General features: G+C 42.3%; 1 protein-coding gene across 1 annotated transcript in view; it reads right to left on the bottom strand.

Annotated features, from left to right (window-relative positions):
* Nucleotides 1–12579: 12579 nt before the first annotated feature.
* Nucleotides 12580–24597, bottom strand: part of LOC147620575 (zinc finger CCCH domain-containing protein 11-like) — a 65816-nt gene continuing 53798 nt past the window's right edge. Inside the window, exon 8 of the mRNA XM_086824816.1 lies at nt 12580–13122. Coding sequence (XP_086680942.1) covers nt 12973–13122 — 150 coding nt within the window. The 3' untranslated portion in view covers nt 12580–12972. The remainder of the gene's footprint in view (nt 13123–24597) is intronic.

Raw genomic sequence — 24597 nt, forward strand, 5'->3', positions numbered from 1 at the left:
AGGCACCTAGAAGAAGGTTGGAAAGAGGCCAAGTGGGTGCTTACTTTAAGGGAGATATGGTGCTGAAATCTAGGAAAGATTAAGCACAACTTAATCAAGCTTATGGGCCAACATTAGTGGCTAATGGAGATGTATGCAAGCCTATAAAAGGGTCCTCTATTTAATGGATTATCATGTGAGATTTTTGCTAAATCTCTTATCTTGTCATTATGATCTAATTATGTCATTAATCTTAATCTCTTTCTTTCATTTCTAGTATTTTAATATGTTGATTCTAATCCATTTCTACACACCTTAATCCACCATAGCCGTGTGCCTAGATCCATGTGTTTTATCACATTGGTGCCAAGTCTTTCAAAGAGCCATGTACAAACTCCCTACCAAGCATTCCCTAGGCTCAAAGGGATTGCCATGGTTCCACAACACCCCCATATGCCATGCCACAACACCAATTTGCCATCTAGAAGGGAAAAGTTTAGACAAGCATACCAAAGAAGCCGATGGTGGTAATGTCTAAGCTTTCATCGTGGGATGGGCAATAGTTCTCTACCTTCGTTGCTTGAGCTCATGTGGTAAGCCATAAATATTAAACCCTCGTTGGTACATATGTAATATAATACCTCCATCCAAGTCTATAGTCACATCCATTGGGAATTATCAAAGACCTAAAAACTCAAAATAAAAGTAAAAACAACAAAAAACTAAAAAACCTACACATGCATACTCCCATCACACACACACACACACACACACACACACACACATGCACATAAGCATCCCCACCCACCCACACACACACATGCACATATATACAAAACACATCCACTTGCATGCGCACACACTTTTACACACACACATGAACACTCTCTACACACACATATGCACACACATGAACACTCTCTACACACACATCATCATCTTACCACACGTGTAAATAAAATGAGTGGCCTTGCAAGACCAAGAAACATGCATGAGGCCACAAAGATGCAGGCCACAAGGACAACACCCCCGCACAAAGACCAAATGCGAGAAAAGGGAGCTCTTTTGCAAGCTCTATTTTTCTTGCAAGAGAGCATGATAAAAAGAGAGCTCGCAAGTGCACACTCATGAGAAAGTGTGCTCATGAGAAAGAGCAAGAGCATGCACCAATAAGAAAAAAACTTGAAAGAAGGACCAAGAGCAAGATCGAGAGGCAAGAATCACCAAGGAGGATCAGGAAGCAACAAGTGTGAGACCATCGAGAGGAGAGCAAAATATGCTTGTAAGAGAGAGTGAGAGAGAAAAAGGGGTGGCAAACCATGCAAGAGTGAGAGGCAAGAAGCACTAAGGATCGAGAGTGAGTTAAAGAGCAAAAGTGAGAATGTGCAAGAAGAGTGAGCAATAGCATGTGAAGTAGATCTCAGGAGAAACATTAAGACAGAGTACGAGCGAGAGGAAGAGAATAACAATAATCATAATATATATATATATATATATATATATAAGGGGGTCATGTGGCTAGGACCCAGTGGTGGGAGACTTGGCCGATAATGGCACTACGTGGTCCACGCATGGCCCTCTTTGCCTCTGACCACACAAAAAAAGGGGTTACATGGCCATGTAGGCTCACGGCCATGTGGCTATAAAAATCATGGATATCATCATGTGCATGTGTAAAGTGATTAGTACTAATCCTACATTAGTTTGTTAATTCAACTAATCTAAGGTGGGTGACGTCTAAGCATACTCATAATGTCAAATTGCTAAACTAATTAAGCAGGAGACGTAAGCATAATTAGATTACAAGATTGAGACATGTCCTTGTATAGAGGCTTAAGAGCTTGCTTTATTTTTTATTGCTTAAAATTCCCCCTATTTACATGGGTGGGTATAACATTAGCTTTGCTAGCTTATGTGGGATAATTCAACTTTGCTCATGTGGCTTCTTTGCTAAGCAATATTTTCTTTGGCTTACTCAACTCACTCCCTATCTCTTTCTTGTGCTCAATGGCACCACATTTCTCAAACCCCCCCTCCCTCCCCCCCCTTGATTCCATTTTCTTAGGCTACTGCAAGGTGGTCAAATACGAGGTTTACAAATACTTCACCTCCCCTTAATGTAGGTGATAGGTGGATTGACATTTGGACTTGGACATGGAACATCTCCCCCCTAGGTGTTTGATTAACTACTCTCAGGTGGTTAGGAGTGTTAACATTTGTGTCACCTCCCCTGGGTGCTTTTTGGCTACTCTTAGGTGGTCAAGTGTACTCAAAACATATCAATTTGCTTACTCATATGGTGGCTTTTACATCATATGAATTGATTAGGTTAGGGTAGTGGTTGGTAGCTCCTTTGTTGCTTAGTGCTGCTGCTTGAGATCTCCTTGCTTTGCTTGATGAAGATCCCTTGTTGCTTCCTTCATGCTTCATGTCGATGTTGTGTCCTTCTTCGCATTGTTGAATGCTTCTTGGATCTTGGTCTTTTCTCTTTGGTTTGACTCTTGGATCTTGATTGCTTATCCTTGCATGTCTTCGTGTCCACCTTTTGGCGTTGTCTTCTTCATTATGCCTTTGGTGTAGATTTTATCTATGATGCCACTTGATGCTTCTGCTTGGTGGTTGCTTTACAAGGTTTGAGATGTAGATAGCTTATAGTAGGATTGCTAAAGTACCCTTAAGAGGAATTAGGCCAATTGCAAGTGTGGGTGGAGAATGAATCAAAAAACCAGTTTCTGGCCGTACACATCAATTTTTGCTAATTCCTGTAGGTTGTAGATTCTCTAGGGTTGAGCAATGACTGATGTGAACACCACACCCCAAAGTGCATGGCAATGCCAATTTGAACCCAGGAGGAGGCGCACACAAGAGCTCCAAGCTCTCTCACAAGGCCAAAACACCACACGTAAACCGCATGTCAACCTCCCTTCGCCTTCTAATATCTGCTCGTCGCTTTCGTACACCGACGATGGAGTGATCTTAATGATGGTAATGATGCTCTCTGCTATGCACAGTATGCTAAAGTTCTCTCTCTCTCTCTCTCTCTCTCTCTCTCTCTCTCTTATGCATACATTGAAAATTTTCAAAGCTTGTGATAAAAAACAAAGCCTTTTTTATTATCCCTTACATTCTTCTTTTTCTAAAATTGATTCTCCACCTCTGTTACAAATAAAACCACAAGGCTTACATAACCTTGGGCTTCCAAAAAAGCATATAGCTTAAAAAACCCTTAGTAAAAAATAACTAAAGCTTCTTAAAAAGTTCTTTTGAAAAAAATCTACTACACATATTATTCCACAAAGCATGAAGAAGAACTTTATCCCAATGACAAGGCTTGTCCTTTATAATCTTTGTTCCAATCAAAAGGCTTGTCCTTGCCAATCTTATAAATTATTCCACACAAGATCCCATTGGTCTTCTCAACTAACCCATGGTGGATAGTTAGGAGTTGATTGATATTTCATATAAAATTTTGTCATCAAATCTCCCAAAAGGTCACCTCAAAAACATGGCCCATTGTCAGTAAGAATCTCCAAGGGTGTACCAAAATGGGAGCACACATTCTCCACAAGAAACTTCACCACCGTCTTTGTAGAAGCATCAAGGGTAGCCTTAATAGCCTTGGCCCATCATGTCATAAAATTAGTTAGCCACAAGTTTGCATACTTTACCAGTAGTGGCCCTCTAAAATCAACCCCCCCACTTCTCAAATGGTCCAAATACAAGTATAGGATGCAAAGATCCACTTACCAATTATGGACATCCAAATATCATTCCTTGCAAAGTACAACACCGTTCATGAACATCCTTATGCATAGTAGGCCGATAGTACCCCGAAGTAAGAATATTTGGTGACCATTGCATCATGGGCACAATTCCCACCACATAAATCTCCATGACATGCTTCCAAATATTGATAAGCTTCTTGAGCATTTAGAACTTGTCTCAAAACTTTATCGGGACCCACATAGTAACGCACATCATCATGAAGACTTCTTGAGAAGCTTCTTCTTCTCACGTGATGGGGTGTTGGGTGGTATAACACCCGTAAAAGATACTCATGCATGCCTTCCAAGAACTTCAAACCAATCCCCAATGTACATGAAGACACCTTAACATAAAGAATTCTATTCACCAACTCATCAGCTTTAGAATTCTCTAAGGAGGCCACATGAATGAAATGATACCCTTGAAAGGCACTAAGCAAAGCAAATAGTTCATCTTAAAGAACTCATAGATAATCATCGTATACCTTCCATATAGCTTGATGTTGATGTATCACAAGAAGTGAATCACCTTTGATGTTGGGCCGTGTGATCGCAAGGTCCTTACACTTCATTAATGTATGAATCATCACATATAGTACTCAGTTGGTATGAGGGTCTTCCAAAATAGAGGAGGAAGAAGAGACTTCATGGCATTTAGTACTTGGCCTCATTGTTAGTATGAGTATATTCCAAAATAGAGGAGGAAGAAGAGACTTCAAGTAGTACCATACCTCCACTACCTTTGGCAAGAGCTTGTTAATAAGCCCCATCAAAATAAAGGACATATGCATGCTCAAGAAGAGCCAAATCATAAGAAACCTCACAAAGTATCCATGGGGAAGAAATCAGCTCCTCCTCACTTTCATATTCCTTCCTTGCTAAGATGTCGACAAGGGTAGCTATTAAGAATGAGAAACCATACTCTTAAAGCTCCATGAACCGCTTAACAAACTTGCCCGATGGATTCATCTTTCTCACCAAATAAAACATAGCAGCTGAAGTAGTAAATACCATCAAATTCTTAGGAAGAAGATATGAATGAAGCTTTCTTACTATAAAGAGAAGAACCAAACCAAACTTCTCCATATCCGTATACTTTGTCTCCATAGGAAGCATCACATGCCCAATGTAGTAGATTGGCCGCCTAAAACCTTGTTCCCCTTTTTGTAATAAAATAGCCCCCAAACCCTCTTTGCCAACACTCAAAGATACATAGAACTCCTCATCCCAATCAGGAGGCATAAGGATAGGAGCCTCCACAATAGCTTGCATTGTTGCCTCTCAAATATGGCTTGATGTGCATCGGACCATAAGCCCATGGTTGAAGAGTAGGATGATGTAGAGGGTAGAGAAATTGTGTAACCTTACAAGTCTTTAAGGCAATAATATTTGGTTGGTTCAATATTAGGGCTACCTATCTCTAGACTCACATCTGGTTGACTCGTGTTTGTTGACTCATACCTCAAGAATCACAATTCACGTGTCCAAATTCACGGCTCACATCTCTAAGCTCATGACTTACATCTCCACACTCACAAGACATGTGTTTGACTCATGTCTTTTTTCATAGGATTGTGGGCTCACGTCTCTCCCAACCCGAAAGTTGGGTTTGGCCTAGCTTTTATTTTTATTTTTAGATTTTTTAGACTTGATGGGGATGGTTAAGGATCTTAATCCTGGTCAACGGTGGTTATGTAAGTGTAAGTGTTTTTTAATTATTTTTTAATTGACTTTGCATGCTTCTAAGCTACCAATTCCAATAATTCATGGAAAAAATATACTGAACAAAAATTAATCATCCAACTCCTAATGGAGGTTAATTCTTATGTTTTTGGAGTGGATTCTACTCTTAATCACAATTGCTAAGCTATTTCTTGATCTGCACCTAATAGAGTTTAATTCATATGTTTTTGGAGTAGATTCCACTCTTAATCATAATTGCTAAGCTATTTCTTGATTCAATGCAATGAAATCCAAGCCTTGTGGGCCGTAAAAACCATGCAAATCACCAAGAAGCCATGGTTTTTCCTTCCAAGATATGAAACTAGAATTCCCTAATGCAACAAGCTTTAAGAAAAATAAAAAATAAAAAACCTAAACACATCCAAAGAGCCAAAGCTAAACACATCCAAAGAGCCAAAGTTGTATGTTTTTCGTAGTATGACCTCCTAATCAACGCTGGGCAATATCTAATAGCTTGGAATGGACGGATGAGCGGATCTAAGCCCCAAGCTAGTCCCCGACAGTAGGCGACTCCAAGCATGTTAAAGTCAAGAGCTTACCTTAGCCTTACTAAATCATGTGTCATTGGGCCTTGAGCTACAACTCAACTCCTTGATGTGGGTGTGCTAGCTTGTCTCCACGATGTGGGTGCACTAGCTCGTTACTCCGATGTTACACTAGAATGCTCATGTGCTAATGGGGTGAAGGTAGTTTAAAACGAGAACATCTGTGGTGGTTTTATCTCTCACAAAAGGTGGGTAAGGAAGAATTTAATGAAAGAGGGAAACCTACAATCAAATCTATTCAAGAAAGCATCCATCTAGCATGCAAGAATCCAGTAGCATATAAGTAAGAAAGAGTAGAGAAGAGAAGATATCATAAGTATTCTATTGTTGCAATAAGAAGGAAATGAATATGTATTGTTTAGTGTCAAAATGACTTATATCAAGTGACTAGCTTTCACACTAGGCCTCAACCAAACTTAAAAATGGTCTAGCTACTATTACTAGTCTTAAGCAAGTATGTACACGAAGTTCTTAGACTTCCCTATTTGACATTAAGTTCATGATAAGGCTGCTTCATATGTTCCAATGTCGTCTTACAAAAGATAGTGCCAGTTCGAGTGGGTATTATGTCAAAGCGCCTTACAGTAATTTGGGCAAGTGAAACCATGTTAATGTATAAAGTCATTAACATAAGGCCACTTTTATATGTTCTAGCGTTGGTTACAAAAGATAAGTGTCTTCTCAAGTGGATAAGATGGCAAGGCGCCTTACATTAGGTTTGGCACGTGAAACCATGTTAACCTACGAAATGGTTTTAACATCATCTTTTGCAAATTACAAACCTAAAAACCCTCCATGCAAGCTTACTTTTTGTATAAAACCTTCTCTAGTTTAGCCATACACTATCTACGTCTCTCTTATGGGCTGCATGTTCTAATTAACATGTTCTATGCATAATAAATTTACATACAACATAAGAAGCTTGTTTAATATCCTAAGCCTTATATGAAGGATACATTAGTTTGTTTAGTGGAGAATTAGATAAGAAAGAGGATGAAAAAGTTTCAAATAAATCGAGGAGAATTCACATCAAGAGAATTCAATGCCTACTCCAAGGAGCACGAATCTAGTTTGGAGGAAGCATTAGTAGATCCAAATTGGAGTGGAGTCATGTAGTCAAATAGCTATCCATCTCAAGTAGGAAGATTATGTGGTGCAACCACCTGGGTTTGAAATACTTGGTTCAAAAAACAAAGTTTGCAAACTTCAGAAGGCATTCTATGGGTTGAAACATGCCCCTCGGATACGATTCCACAGCGGAAAACTCCATAAGGCATTGTATGAGGTGAAACATGCCCCCCCTCCCCCCCGGGTGGGATATGGTATAAGCGGGCAACAGCTGGAGGCTAGATGCTTTCTTTGTAAGTATTAGCCTTTCTAAAAGTCTATAAGATGAAAATCTATATATTTTCTCTGAACAAGTCAAGTACATGGCCATTGTCCTATGTATGGACAACCTTATTATGATGGGGAAACATGAAGAGAATGTCCAGTATATTGAGTTTAGAGTTTCAAAATATAGAACTTGGGCTTATATATTTCTATTTGTGGATTGAGGTATGGCAAGAGTCAGATGAAATCTTTATTTTTTAGCAAAGATTTGTAAGAAAAAGTCTAAAGGCATTTAGCATGGCTAAGTGCAAGTCAGTGGTTGCACCCATGGAGGTTGATGTAAATCTATCTATCGAAGATGCTTCTCCACTCTTGGATATGAAGGAGTACAGGGACGACTTGTGTATATGAAGGAGTTACAGGGTCTGCTTGTGGATATGAAGGAGTACAGGAAGTTGGTGGAGAGTTTGATATTTTTGTGCAATACACGGCCTAACATCAGCTTTGTAGTTGGTTTCCATAGTAGGTTCTCAATTCAAGGCAAGGATGTGTGTGTTAAAGTACATCAAAGGTACCATTGAGTATGGCATCACTTATGGGCGATACCTTGACTAGATTTTATGACTCAAATTGTGCAGGAGATTGTGATAGCGAAAATCTTTTTCTTGTTACTATTTTTTGATTGGGTGTGGCATTACATCTCGTATGAGCAAGAAGCAATCTATAATGGCACTTTTTTCTACAAAGGCAGCATGATTTGCTTCCTATGAAGCAGCCTAGTTAAGGAGGATTTTAGGAGACATGGGTGTTGCTCAAAATGGAGCGACAGTGTGAGCGACAATGTTATTGTGTGACAATCAAAGTTAAATGGAAATTTCCAAGAACCTGGTGTTTCATGCTCGTAGAAGCATATTGAGATACAATATCATTATGTGTGTGAGCTTATTATGGATGGAGAGGTGGAGTTTGATGACAAAGAATTATGCATCTTTGAGAAAGATTTGCTAGAGCACTATCTTCATCAACTCAACATTGGACCAAAGATGTAGTTCTACAGGTGGATATTGAGGGGGAGTGTTGGAAAAGCACTTGCTCAATGCTCCATCCTCATGTTATCACTATGGGTGATGGATGCTTTGTAATGTTCACTAGAGGAGTATGGTGATGAGCACACAGGCACCCAACAATTCCCAGTTTAGACACTAGATAGTGGCTAATGGTGGCCAAATGTGGCCAGATGGTTAGGAGACTGCTTATGTAGAATTGGCACTCTACCAAGTAGGATACATGCTTATGTGGGTACTTAGTAGTCTACCAAGTAGGGTATGTGCTTATGTGGGTATGTGAATGCATTTGTGGGCATTTGGACAACAAACTAAGAACACACTATTCTCATGTTTTTTTATGAGGCACGTTTGCAGGTCTAGACGATCTCGGATGGGACTGTGGGACTGCACAAAGTCTCTCTATAGGATCTTGTTATAGTCTAATATGGTCCTAGTCAGATGATATGGTCGATCAATCATTTTGGACTAATTCATGAGTTGGGGGACATGGACAACCTACATCCATGCCGACCCTAGGCATTATATTTAGACTAGTTTGACATCCTTTATTTATCATCGAGTTCATTGTGTTCAAGAACTCTTGTAAAGGAAGACATCCTACATCCAGAATCTATCTAGATTGCCATTAAAACTCCTTACCTAGAGCACATATGTGGCCATCAATTTGTAATTAGTGCTTTCTGTTGTGAAGATTCTTCTTCCATGATTGTGTATTCTTACATGTTTCAATAAACCAATCTCCTTGTTTGCTTTCCTCCATTCCCATACCCCATTATCTCACCAGCAAAATTCTTGTAAAATTTTATAACAATGTAACTAGGTAATCTAGAAACATTTCATGACGTTTTCTAAAAGGAAATCAAGGATGAATTATATAGTTTATGGCCCTTATTCTTCTCTTTCATGTAGTACTACATTCCAGCAAGTGACTCTACCGTATGCCGCTTCCTTTTTCTTTCTTGAAATCCCAAGGGCATGTATCTGATATTGAAAAGGTGTTTTATGTTGTTTTGAGCAAACCTCTTTGACATCATGAGATTATTACATAATTGAACCTTTTAACTTCTAATCCTAAAATCTTCTTTTGCATCACAATATTTTCTCCTTCCAATGATTTGACCTTGGCATTTAGTTCATTCACATGTTCTCTCCATAGCCCTGATTCTTCCCCATGCCTTTGTGACATCACTTTAATTTTTTGCTAACTTAGTAAAATAAAACTCTTTGCTTGCAACCTTCTTTAAGCCTCAACAAGAGCAAGGGAATGTAGCCTACTACAATATCCAAGAAGACAATTATGTCCAAAATGTAGAGACATAGTAACAATTTAAACTGGAGGATCTACTGGATAAATCATACCACCTCAACCATAGATCAAAGCTCTTCCAATTTCTAGAACGCACTATTTCTAAGTCATCATCTGTAATATTTCGACCTCCTCAAACACTCAAAAGGTTTGCATACTCATGGTCAAGATCCAGATGCAATTTAAATTTGAGGCATTTTCTTGGAGAGGCATTTTGTACTATCATTGAATTAAAGGAAGGGAAGTTAATAGATGTAGGAGGGGTTTGAAACCTTAGGGAAGTGATGCCGAGCCCTATAGTTATGCTTTAAGGCTTAACAAGTTATTGCAAATCTTAGAATGGTTTGAGTTAAGCTTCAAGGGGTCCTTTGAGGGGGTTGAGGGAGTGATGCATACTCTTGTAGAAGCAAGAGCCCAAATTTGTCCTTTAGTGCTTTTAAGAAGGTATTGAAAAGCTTAGAATGATTTGAGTCAAGCTTTAAGCGGTGCTTTGAGGGCGTTGAGGGAGGAGAGGGCTAGAGGAAGGGAGGAGAGGGAGAGTTGGGTAGGAGTATAAGAGAAGAGAAAGGATGAGAGAAGAATATAGAATTTGAATTTTGAATTTGGGGGGAATGCAAAAAGTGATGATAGGGACTCCAAGAAGTGCACCCACTTTTTAAGTCACGTCATCATAACCTACTAGCTATAATAAAATATGCCAATGAGAATGACAATTCAAGCTATGTTGGCTCCTTAAACAAAATATGTTCTCCTTAGGCAAAAAGTTTTTTGCATGCACTTTTTAAGTCACACATCATCATAACCTACTAGCTATAATAAAATATGCCAATGAGAATGACAATTCAAAGGATGTTGTCTCCTTAAGCAAAAAGTTTAATGAGGTTCCTTAAAGGGCCCTTAAAGAATATCTCAACCTTCCCATAATGTAAAAGGAATGATTGGCTATTTTGGACTTCATCAATGCTACAAATACCTAAATTTTCATGTGAGGAGTTAGACATTTCTTGACTTGCCTTCTCTTCTAGAGGCAGAGGCAAGTTCCATGGTCCCGGAGGAAAATAGAGGAATTATAGAACTCAAAAAAAAATATTTACTTTTACTCATGTTTCTCTCCTCCTTCCACTTTTGGCTTCCTCTTCTTGTTTTTTTCCTTCTCCTTCTGTTTTATCCTTCTTCTCTTTCTTCTTCTCTCTATGCACACCGAAGGGCAACGATTTGCTAACGGCCTGCAGGCGATGATGATATTTTGCCTACGGCCTAGTGGCAATTGTGGCGATATGCTAGCCATGGCTTGCTAGCAATGGCGAGAGCGGGAAGCAGAGTGCCGGGCATAAAGAAGCTAAAGAGGCTCCGATGCATGCAAGTGGGGTCACAAGCGTGTGGGGAAGCGTAGACGATGGGGGAAGTTGGACACAAAACACCAAGGTGTAATGATCTCTAATGGGGATCCCCCCTAGTCATGGCTAGCTTCAAAAAGCCCCTCTTCAACTCACATTTGATAAGTGGTAAATTAGTATGGGCAAATGACCTGTAATAATGTTTAGGGACTCCCCTCTCCAAAAAACATTTTGCATTTGCCTACTTACTATAAAGGTTACCTTTATGAGGTGTTAACTATTACTTTTCCCACTTTGACGAATTAAAATATCATTCAATTCATAATCAATAAAATGGGTCATGCCATTCAAGTTGTCTAGAATGGGTTGGTCTTGGAGGAAAATAGAGGAATCATAGAACTCATAAAAAATATTTATTAACTCGTGTTTCCTTCCCTTTTCTCTCCTCTTTCCACTGTTGGCTCCCTCTTCTTGTTCTTTTCCTTCTCCTTCTCCTTCTCTCTCTGCACACCGAAGGGCGACGATTTGCCGATGGCCTACTGGCGATGTGATATACTGCCTACCGCCTACTGGCGATGGCGATATATAGAATACAGCCTGCTAGCTGTGGCGAGGGCGAAAAGCAGAGTGATGGGTGCAGAGCTGAAGAGGCTTCGGTGCATGGCAACGGGGTCGCAGGCGTGTGGGGAGGGGTCGTGGATGAAATGTTTTTCGTTAAAATCCCCATGTAATCATTGAGAGACTTGGCTTTGCTTAATGACTTGAGATAACCTATGTGTTTTAACTCCCTTGATACTTTTCTTTTCCTCTCATCCATGTTTCGACCTTGATCTTCTCTGAGTTTAAACAAAGATTTGAGGCATACACTACTACGTCCCATCCACCACCCTCAATCCCTTGCGTTGTATGAAATGAGTACCACCAAACAATGTCAGACTTTTTCTTTGTTTCCAAAACCTTCACATTTCCATGTTATGCTGAAATAGCTTGATGACTGAGGCAAACCCAACAGCAATATCCTACCCTTTCTATTAAGGTAGATAATAGGCAGACCTTTCGCTTTCATTTTCATCCACGGGATTCATAGTGTGTGGGATGAGCAGAATAAGAAAAGTTCGGGCTGGCTCTACATGTTCTACTTTCACTTTGAATGTTCTCTGCTTTTAAAATCATACATACTTGTTTCAAAAGTACTAAAATGTCCTACTTTAATCACAGCAATCATGTTTCCGGCAATGTTCATTTAGTACATATACTTCCTGTGGGGATCACCTAGTACATATATGGATGTCACTTGCCTGCATGACCTCTAGAGAAACACCCTTGTACAGTCACTAAGCATTGTTATCTATCTGCCTTCTTATACACAGAAACCCTTTTACTACCCTTACTACATACGCAAAGTTTTCTGCAAGTTATACCCTCTTACCTTAAACGCCCTTCGTACAAGCTTTATAAAAAAACATAGTGAGCAGCAACATGTTATACGATGCATGTACGTGTTCAAAGAGTGAATCCTTCCTGTCATCTTTAAAACCAACGAGAAGTTGATCCCTCTAGACTGCACTTAAACCCCCACATATTACGGCACAAAGATCGATACAAGCTTTTATCCAACAAAGCAAAGGTCTTTGACCCTCTTCAACCATATGGTGTCTCACATTTCAGAAAATGCCCTAAGACACATTCTAGCTTCTGATGCTGGTTTTGTTGGTCATGGCACATCAGGCCTCAGTTTTATGCAATTTCACATTTCAAGGGTACAGCTTCCGCATCAAGAAAAACCTGCTAATCTAGAATCTAGAATCTAGAATTGCAGGCGTCACACAAATTTGGACCTCTAAAAGACAGGAGCCCCCCTGACTCCTGAAAATCAAAGGACTACATGCAAACATGAGCTCAGGTCTCCAATGCAGTTTTTGAAATACTTGCTTCCAGCTCATCCAACTCATCTGGATCTAGATCGTCATCATCCTCATCATCATAAATTTCTTCATCTTCTTCTTCCAGCACGGAGTTCTCCTCTGAATGGTTGCCAACATATTTATTCTGCATGTATTCATGACAAACATTACTCTCTCTCTCTCTCTCTCTCTCTCAGACCATCACATACATTTATCATGTCTACACGCTAGAAAGAGACCGCCTCCCGAGGTTGGCTCTCAAGTCTTCCCAACAGCTGAGAGAGGAGGCCATAGTAGTTCCTGGTACTCCCGAATCAGCCGTTGGTTTGAGTCACATGGCCTTATGTCACATGAACACATCAATAGGGTTGCACGTACACATATTTCCCACTTGCAGCCACCTAAAGGATAGGTTTCAAGGCCAGATTTGGCCTGAATTTGGGCATCCAAACAGGGCGCTATGGACCAGCCATGTGTTGACAGATTATCCAGCCCTACAGTAGCCTACGAAAGGGCAGGTCAAAGGTCACTTAGGAGCATAGATGGAGACAAAGTTTCAGCCACAGAACCGCAGGTTGATATACGGTACCCAAGAGTAGCATCAGCAGTAGAAGTGCAACTTCCATCACAGCTTCTAGATTCTTCCTAGGCAATGTTTTTTTTTTTTGCTTTGGGGTTAGCAACAGGTGCATGCCACAAATTAGGGTTTGGTTTTTGCAATTGCAGCCAAATCAGGATTTTGTTTTTGCATCTGCAAGCAACCAGTTTTGTGCATGTGCATTAGAATTCCCTACATAGGTCTTGCATGTAGTCATAGTTTTGCATGTAGTCTACATGTTTCAAGTTTAGGTCTATATCATATGCTCCCATTCGGCATTGTCTTCATGGTAGTCATAGTCTTGCATGTAGTCATAGTTTTGCATGTAGTCTACATGTTTCAAGTTTAGGTCTATATCATATGCTCCCATTCGGCATTGTCTTCATGGTAGACACAGACTCCCATTATTGAGTGGTCTCGACAACAAGATGAAATCCAGGAGGAGCAATGCCACCGAGACACGAAGCACGGGAACCAAACCGTCGTGATTGGAAAACTCACAAACCCGAATGCCTGGAACATCTTTACAGCTTGCAAGTGGGTTACATCTGACTTGTGCAGGACCTGCACATGACTTCTAACACTTGACTCGACCCTGGACCTAGTAGTGCTTGGCTAATTGTTTCTGGATAAGGGCTCACAACATGCACAATACCCATCAAATGGTGTCCCAAGTGTACTCACTAAGTAGAATGTCCACATGGCACTCTGGTACAGCCTGTGCACATGTGACATCCCCTCCTTATCTTGTTGACAGGACTATCATTACTTCCACACAAGCCATCAACAATGCCCGATCTTTCTTGTACAACTTCTTGTCAACTCTTGGAGGGTCCTCTACACTGCCTTCTTGAACTTCAATTTGACTCGACTTCTAGGCAAAGATTCCCATCTTCAGTATCCATTAGTTGACAACAGAATCCTTCTTCTCAATTTTCAGTATCCATCAGTAGATGATGGAATCCGTCTTCTTCTTGATCCGACTTCGTGAAAAGCAGCTGACTCGGAGTATCCAACACCTGAACTTCCCAATGTTGCTTATGTCCGGGCATCTTTCTAGCTTCTCTTCGTGCTTTCCTCCTGCACGTGCCATGCTCCAAAAAATCCTAACAACACTCATTCTCACGATTATCAACACGGTTGTAGGCATATGCTCTTATTGTAGTGCTACGTGTGAGCATGGCTTAACCAAGGGCACTTTTTCACATGTGGTTTTTCCCCTTGGATATCAAGTGTGAAAGGACACTCTATCCATATAACTTTGTACTTCTATATTATATGGATGTGACTCACATGCAAGGGTTGACTTGCGTTTGTGATCACCACACATTTTGTGTCTAGCTCTCTCTCTCTCTTTGTGTGAGCTTCTTCTTCCTGCATCTAATCCTAATCTGTGTGTGAGTGTGTGAGTCCCCCAACAAATGGTATCACAACTGATTCCTGCTCCCAGAAATTCCTGCCGTTCCGTTGCCTGCAATTGTGCCGTTCGTCGACTGGTTCCATCCTCAACAGCTGTGCTGTCCGTCGACTGTTTCCGTCGCCACCAGCTATTCCGTCCGTCGCTTGCCCTGTCTTCGTCAGATCCCCTGCCACCTATGCTCCACCCCCTTGGCGGCCCTCGGCCCTTTGCACCCACCAGCCCGGGCGCAGCTACTGCGGAGGGCTCCACCGCCACCCCGCACCAAGAGAAGCCAGGGCGGAGCTCAGCCCCCTTTAAGGCTTACATGGCAAGGGCCGTTTTTTCCCAAAATTTGGGGCACGTTTCCGTCCGTGTGGAGGTCCCGTCGCCCAACCGTGCGATTTCCGTCGAAGTCGCCGTCGCCCACACCCAACTGTGCCCATTGTAGCACGCCTGACTCCCACTACCACCAGCCTCGCCATCCGTCTCCTGCACGTCTGACGACCTGCAGATCTCAGGCCTTCCGAACGTGGTCGCCCTGCAGCTCTGACACCTCTGTACCCAACGTCTTCTGTACCAGCTTCCCCTCCGCTCCCAGCAGCACTACAGCTCCACCTAAAGGTCACATGCAACTCTCCAGGTCACTTGCAGGTAAAATAAAAATCTTTTGATTTCACAAATCAAATTCAGACACTTGCAGGTGCAAGCATGTGGGGATTTCTACCAACTACCCTATGGAATTTGGGGGATTCCTCAATTTGATGCAAAATTAGAAAAATTAAACATCTGCTTTGCTTGGAATTTGGGGGGTTTTCAAATTGAGGCCAAAATCAGTCAATTGAGCCTCTTTCGGTTGCAAAAATTTGGGGCATTTGTGAAAATTGGGAAATTGACTACACATTGAAGCAATTGCAATGCATAAAAATTGGGGCTTTTCAGTTTGGAGCATGTAATCGGGGATTACATGTCAAATCCTAATCGGATCTCCTCGTGGAACGCTCCTGGTACGAGACTCGAAACCTGCAAACAAACAAACAACAAGGGGGTGCACGCCTGACTCACCTCCCAACCATGACAGCCGAGGGCAAGCCCACAGTCTTGACTGTCCCCACCGAGCCACGAGCTGAGCTAACTAGGTTGACGTACCGACCAATCTCCACCTTGCGACGTCCCATACCGCCATGAAGCTACCCTCGCAGGCCTCGAGATTGCTGCCGGCCTCGGCTGCGTAAAGCAGGTGCACGTCTGCACTAGATCCAGGCTCCATACCATAGAGCTCTCACAAAACACGCGAGACTCTACATCACTAATGACTAACCTTGGTCACCCTTTTATAGGCTCTTGGCCGGTCATCGGGCGTCCACACTTGGGTGCCCACCCATCCATACTTGGGTGCCCGCCCGCCGTTAGTCTATCCCTAACTCAGCTCGCCAATCAGCCTGCCTAGCTCCAAGTTTCCCCAAACCTCGAAGCTAGTCTTGTGTGCGTGTAGCACACGGTAGATACACACTGTGCACATGACATTACATGCGGTGATTTGTCACATATGAATACACATCGAGTATAATTGGACAATTTGGTGCAGGTTTATACTTGCTTGAAGTTGCAGGCAAAAATTTGCATAGGACATTTGGTTGCTTGGCAGTGCACATTGGTGCTTGGTTTGCTTGTAAGTGTATTTTGTCGACATGGCTCAAAATGTTACATATGTATTTGGTGTACCCAGGGGGACAAGTTGGATGGATCAAACTACTCCCTCTAGTGTTTCATGATCCGTAATTTGTTGGTAGCCAAAGGGCTTTGGGGCATCGTGTGTGGTGACGACACACGCCCACTAACCATACAGCCAACAACGCCTCAAAGGAAAGGTGCTCAAAGAGCTCCTAAGTAAGAACCTGCTCCCACATAAGAGCAGAAGAGATGGGACTCCATGGAAGCACAGGCCATGTCCTTGATAGCCCTTTCAGTGAAAAGGTCTATTATTCCACACATTCGGTCTTGCAAGACATCGAAGCTTGCATGGGACACATTGGAAGCAATGTATCAGGTGCGTAACAAGGCAAGAGTTGCCTACTTGAAGAGGCAATTGGATCTTCTTTCTATGGATGAGGGTGACTCCATGTCAGATCATCTCACCAAAGTGAAAGCTTTGCAGGAACAATTGCTCAACATTGATGAGGTTATCCCAGACAGACAGCTGGTCACCAACACTTCATTCTTTACCACCTTCCTACTTGGGCTCACACACCTCTCTCAACCTCTCTATGAGAGGAAGTGGTGATCCCGTCACTTTTGAAGAGCTGGTGGGTTTATTCTTGCAGGAAGAGAAAACAAGAGCAAACCTATCTAGCAACCGTGGTGGAGACAAGGCATTTACAGCCAAGGATAAGGGTAAAGCAAAGAGCTTTAAGCATGGGGGACAGCAATCTGGTAAGACTGGTCATGCACAGCCCTCTTCTGGTGGTGAAAAGTCTGACAAAGGGGATGCAAACAAGCCTAAAAAGAAGGACAAATGTCACTACTGCCATAAGCCTGGCCACTACATCAATGAATGTAGAAAGCGGATTGCAAAAGAGAAAAAAAGAAAGATGCAGACAATGCAGTAGCAGACCCTTCTGATGACAAAGCACAGCAATCGGCTAATGTAATTCAAGAAGAGTACACTTTTTTGGTCACATGCACTAGTAACACACCAAGTGCTTCAGACAATGATTTGTCTTGCATTGCATCTGACAGACAAGATGTATCATAGTATTTTGATATTGGTGCTTCGAGCCACATCACTTCATGCAAAGATGTATTTTAGCACTTGGTTTATGCTTCAGATGACCGCACTGTATCATGTGCAGATCATACCACATATCCAGTAAAGGGAATTGGCAATGTCATACTAGTTGCAGCAAATGGTGCCAATATATGTATGACAAATGTGTTGTATGTTCCAGGGATAAAGAAAAATCTGCTCTCCATCTCAGCCATAAACGACCAAGGTTTAAAGGTTGAATTTGAAGATGGGAAGTGTTTGGTAAAAGACCCATCAAAGGGTTATGAAATAGTCACTTCTGAAACACGATACAAAGGCTTGTATAAGCTGGACAGCTATGACAAGTGTACTTATGACGCACATACAATGGCTGCCCACACTCCTGCTATGCATGATGCAGAGCTTTGGCATGCTCGTTTTGGGCATGTAGATTTTCGGAGTTTGATGCTTTTGCAGAAGCATCATATGGTTGATAATATGCCGTCTCTTGAGTCTCCAACAAGACATGTATGTGGGGCGTATTTCGGAAAAGATGCATTGAAAACCATTCCCCAGGGATGGAGCTGTTAGAGCTGAAAGTAAATTACAGCTCATACACAATGCAGACACCATCCATAGGGGGGCATCTTTATTTTGTCACATTCATTGATGACTACTCCAAGTTTGCTTGGGTTTACCCCTTGAAAGCAAAAGCAGAGGTGTTTACATGCTTTCAACACTTAGTAGCAATGGCTGAAAATATGTGTGGATGTAAAGTCCAAACACTCCGCTCAGATAGAGGTGGAGAATACATGTCAAATGCATTGAAGGATTATATGCTTCAAAAGGGCATCAAACACCAATGTATTGTGCCTTATACACCACAGCAAAATGGTGTAGCTAAGAGGAAAAACAGATCTCTCATGGAGATGACAAGATGCATGGTGAAAGCACAAAAGTTGCCTCACAATTTTTGGATGGAAGCTATAATGTGTGGAACTCACGTGTTGAACAGGTGGCCAACAAAAGCTTTGAAAACCATAACACCATTTGAGGCTTGGTATAGCCGAAAGCCAGCAGTGGATTATATGCGTACATTTGGATGTTTGGCATATGAAAATGTGCCAGAACAACTCAGAACAAAGCTAGATGATAAAGCAATAAAATGCATTTTTGTGGGCTACAATAATGAGAGCAAAGGATACCGTCTTTATAATCCAACAACACACCGGATTTCTGTCAGTAGAGACGTGGTATTTGCTGAAAATTCAGTACAGCCCATGTACAGCTTGTATAAAAGTCATGATACAAGCATACAGGACATGTTTGATGGGCTATTACCCATTGCAACTAGGGGGGATTCAGATCAGCCAGCCCCTACACAAGAAAATCCTCATGTAGAACATGTGGAACAGCCAGCAATTCAGCCCCCTTCTATGGAAGAAGTTGAAGATCTTGTCAGGGAAGAGCAAACAGCCTTAAGACACAGCCAAGTCGGTGCCAAGATGGTTGCCGAAAACTTCGCAAGATAGTAAACTTGCAGCTCCACTCACAGGTAGAACAAGGGCTAGTTCCAACCATGCATTGAATATGCATCATGGTGGGGAGTCTGCATTAGCCATGGGTGGTCTCTTTGATTCAGAAGAGCCTTCTTCTTATGAAGAAGCACAGGAGAATGAGCACTAGGTGCAAGCCATGCAGAATGAAATCTCTTCTATCATGAAGACCAATACTTTGGATCTTGTGGACTTGCTGAACGGCAAGAATGTCATTGGAACAAAGTGGATGTACAAAGTCAAAAGTCAAAAGGAAGTCTGATGGTCTGCTGAAAGGCAAGAATGTCATTGGAACAAAGTGGGTGTACAAAGTCAAAAGGAAGTCTGATGGTACTATTGACACATACAAAGCAAGACTTGTGGCTAAAGGCTATTCTAAGAAAAAGGGAAAAAATTATGAGGAGACTTTTGCTCCTACTTTGAGAATGACTACAATCCAATCAGTGATTGCATTGGTTGCACATAAAGGATGGAAAGTGCATCAATTGGTGAAACCGGTCTATGGACACATAAAGCGGTAATTCATTCACAAATAACCTGGACTTACTCAGACACACAATCACAGAATCCTCGCTCCCTCGCTCAACAACACATTGGCCCCGAAGTCCGGTGCCCCTTGCGGTATTTCTTTATTGTTAAAAGGTTGGAAATTACAAAGCACAAGTGCAACAAAGCACTCTACTTACATCAGCTGAGTTTTACAAATTCTGGGAGAAATTTGCCAGCATAACTGCACTAAAACTGTTCCATAACATCTCAGAATGAGTCCCAACTGACAGGCTCACTTCCATAGGCATCAAGCTACCCAATGGAGTCCAAAACATCACAATTCAGCTTGCTGTAATTTTCTGCACAGACCTGTTTTCAGCTCTGTTTTCAGCCCAAAATAACCCTTGTACTGTCCAGGATGACTTTAGCAAAGTCCTACTGCATTTTGGCATCAAAACCGGGCAACATAACAGCCCAAAAACAGCACCTAAACAGTGCTGAAACAGCATTGTATTGAAGAGGTTATCACCCTCTTCCGTCCCTGCTTTGGTGTAGGAACCAACTACACCTGTTCCTGTTCAAGGAGGCAACTAACCTTTGCATATAAGCATGAAATTCACACAACTGTACCTGATTTTATCTGATGAGAGCATTTCCATAGTCTGCAAGAGAGAGAGAAAGAGAGAGAGAGGCTGTGGGGAGCAAGCTCAACCCTCAATTCATGAGTTGTAGGGCAAGGGAGTGCACCACCATAGCTGTTTTTCCTGCAACAAAACCACACGATGGCTGCAAATGAGCCTCCTCTTCCCAAATTCCCACGCTTCCCTCTTCTCAATGAGGAAAATGCACCAAAATTTGACACTTGGCACATTTTTAAGCCTTTTCCACATGCAATCTTCCAGGCTAAAAATCTCCTGACTGGTTCACATTCTCACAACAGTCCTTTGTCAGCTTTTGGTCCCCTTGACATTCCGCACAAACTGACGCGAACACTTTTCAATTCCGACACTGCCAAAAATAGCAGTTTCCTAGATTTTAGGGATGATGTCATCTGCATTCCTTCTGGTCTCCTGACCATCTTTGACCACTATGGTCACTTCAAAATTTGCTTAGAATTCAAGATACATTCACATTTCGGTGGCGGCCACTTACTAGTGTAAACTGGCCTATACCCTCATTTAGTGGCCATGTCCTGGACACTGTCCTTCATCTTTCAGTGCCCATGTCCTGAACACTGTCATTCATCTTTCAGTGCAGTTCTCAGGCTTAGCCAACCACTGGTCCAAAGTCCCACTGACTGACCCATTCTGACATTGCAATGGCCCAAGCCCTTCCAACAGATCCCGGGGGAAAACAACAGCAACCAAAGAGAAAGAAAAGAAAAATATATGTTTATAAAGAAATGTAAATAAAGAAAACAACTGCCAAAAGTTTCACCTCCTGGTGACATACCCCCCTCTTGAAAGAAGCAAGCGACCTCGATTGCAAGTCCACATGCAAACGGATGACACAGGACGATCACAAGACTCCGCAGGTGATTAGTGTCATCGCATGTATCTCCTGCCAACGGATGACACGGGGCGATGATAGGGATTCCCCACTACCATTTGTGCCATCGCAGGTTCAAGCCTTTCAAATACATGTTTCCGGATGCAACACATGGCGATAGCATATATCTTGTACTATTAGTGTCACAACATGTAAATCATTCATTTGAAGCGTAACAGATACAACTTCAAAGCACTGAAAGTTCATGCATTGATTAAGTCATTGACAACAAACGTCAAAACTGTACATTGCCAAACATATAATACAAATGTATAGGTCATTCAAAATTCAGGTTCAAAAGGTAGAAATAACTGGGACAGACTCTCCTTTCAGCTTCACATCCAGAACATGAGTCTTGTCCCTATGTACAATTGTGATTTTCCTGTTGAAAGCATCCAACACTGCATGTTTCCTATGACACCATGGAATTCCCAACAAGACATCACATCCTTCCAAGGGCATGATAAGAAACTCCTCTGTGTCGACATAACTCTGTATATGCATGTGAAGTTTGCCAAGTATGGGAGTGACAGGAACTGAATGCCCAGGGCATGCCAAATCAGCCTGTCCAACTGGTCCCATCTCTTCAGCACGAATTCCTAACTTGGCTGCCAATGCTGGTGAAATAAAGTTGGCTCGAGCACCAGGGTCAAAGAAAATCAGCACTGTAGCATCTCTGATTTTACCCCATGCTCTGCACAATTCTGTCGCATCATCACATGGCTGGTCACCAACCATGTCAGGTATCAATCCTGCACTCGGCATTGTCTTCTTCTTGGGTGGCCCTTGTTTATCCTCCGCATCTTTTACTGGCTGTTGTGGACATTTTGCAGCCATATGCCCTTTCTGTTCACAGATGAAACATTTCCCAGCTTGCATCAATGCCTTTCTCTCTTCAAATAACTTGCCATACAGTGGCCTCTTCTGTCCTTTGTCTTGAGGTTCCTTCTTCACTGTGCTCTTAAAGCCACGTGAACCTCCCTGTAGCAATGCATTAGCCATGTTTGCATTCTCAATGAGCTGAGTCATATTAGAAACATTGGTCTTAATGCAATAATCCCTGATTTCTTTGGGCAAACCACAGCAATACTTCTCTATTTGCTCTGACAATGGCACTGTCCTGTAGGAAGTTACTGGCAAGAGTGCATCCCAAAACTTCTTATTATACTCTTCCAAATTTACACAGTTGGCTGCATCAAGTTTGTGCCATGCTGTCATAACATCCACTTCAAAAGTATTTGTAAGCCAGGCAAAAGAGAACTGCTGCTTAAACTGAACCCATGTAGCAAGTGCTTGTCCTTGCATCAACAGTGAAGTCCACCACTGCAATGCATTACCTTTCAAGAAAGTAGCAGCCTTCCGCACCTTAGAAGACTCTGTAAAGTTACCCCCAGTGTATGCTGCATCAAACTGTTGAATGAAAGTCAGCGCTTTCAATTTGTCCTGCATCCCACTGAAAGTCTCAAACTTTACTGCTTGACCTCCTTCTTTGTAATCCTTTTGCACCTTTTCTGCATCAGTCCTTACTGCTCTTCGTCCACTAGGTTGAGAAAATTCAGCCACACTGACAGGTGCTGCGGGCCCCAAAACTGGACTAAAATAAGTTTGAAATCCGGGCTGCACACCTATATTGGCATAAAGAGGGTTCACAGCTTCCATAGGCATCATTCCTGGTGACCCTCTTGACATCAGTCCTGGCAAAACTGTGGGCGGCCTAGCCATGGCCTGGAAAACAGACCCACCACCAAAATAGCCAGGCTGGGAAGCAATGAATGAAGGAATGGTCGGCATGACCCTTTGCACATTACTGCCCTGGCCATTAAATGCATGTACCTGTGCCTGTGTAAGATTCTGTACTGGATCAGCTGCCACTACTGGTGTCTGCTCTACATGCTGTGGCATCCTTGGTATTTGTTCCTGTGCCCTCTCAACTGCATGCTGAGATGATTCAGCCTGGGAATCCCCTGTCCTTGGCTGCAAATACCTCTTCATCCTCGGATTCTTCACCAACTGTTCAAAGGTACCAACCATGCTCAGGAGCTGCACATGAAATAAATCCTCTTGTTCCTGTTCTTCCTCTAACAAGGCTGGCTGTACTACTGGCTCCATCCGAGCAGAGGCTGACACCTGGGCACCTGTCACCTCTATATGCTGTCTGCGAGTAGAAGAGGAACTCTCTTCGGCAGGGAGCTTGCCTTTCCCTTTGTCTGTCATACTGTCAACTGAAAGTTTAAGGGAACCTGTATCCAAAGAAAGAGACCGTACTCTTTCTCACCTGTAATCAATTGTACCTCACTATGTGTGTCTCCTGTTCACCCAATCCAATCCGTGTCCGGGCTCTTGCAGAAAAGAGGACCCTATCCCGGCAATGGAACCATGAAACCGGTCTATGGACACATAAAGCGGTAATTCATTCACAAATAACCTGGACTTACTCAGACACACAATCACAGAATCCTCGCTCCCTTGCTCAACAACACATTGGCCCCGAAGTCCGGCGCCCCTTGCGGTATTTCTTTATTGTTAAAAGGTTGGAAATTACAAAGCACAAGTGCAACAAAGCACTCTACTTACATCAGCTGAGTTTTACAAATTCTGGGAGAAATTTGCCAGCATAACTGCACTAAAACTGTTCCATAACATCTCAGAATGAGTCCCAACTGACAGGCTCACTTCCATAGGCATCAAGCTACCCAATGGAGTCCAAAACATCACAATTCAGCTTGCTGTAATTTTCTGCACAGACCTGTTTTCAGCTCTGTTTTCAGCCCAAAATAACCCTTGTACTGTCCAGGATGACTTTAGCAAAGTCCTACTGCATTTTGGCATCAAAACCGGGCAACATAACAGCCCAAAAACAGCACCTAAACAGTGCTGAAACAGCATTGTATTGAAGAGGTTATCACCCTCTTCCGTCCCTGCTTTGGTGTAGGAACCAACTACACCTGTTCCTGTTCAAGGAGGCAACTAACCTTTGCATATAAGCATGAAATTCACACAACTGTACCTGATTTTATCTGATGAGAGCATTTCCATAGTCTGCAAGAGAGAGAGAAAGAGAGAGAGAGGCTGTGGGGAGCAAGCTCAACCCTCAATTCATGAGTTGTAGGGCAAGGGAGTGCACCACCATAGCTGTTTTTCCTGCAACAAAACCACACGATGGCTGCAAATGAGCCTCCTCTTCCCAAATTCCCACGCTTCCCTCTTCTCAATGAGGAAAATGCACCAAAATTTGACACTTGGCACATTTTTAAGCCTTTTCCACATGCAATCTTCCAGGCTAAAAA

This window comes from Cibotium barometz, chromosome 31 (assembly GCF_041138505.1).
Source record: "Cibotium barometz isolate CiBa-2024 chromosome 31, ASM4113850v1, whole genome shotgun sequence".
NCBI lineage: Eukaryota > Viridiplantae > Streptophyta > Polypodiopsida > Cyatheales > Cibotiaceae > Cibotium > Cibotium barometz.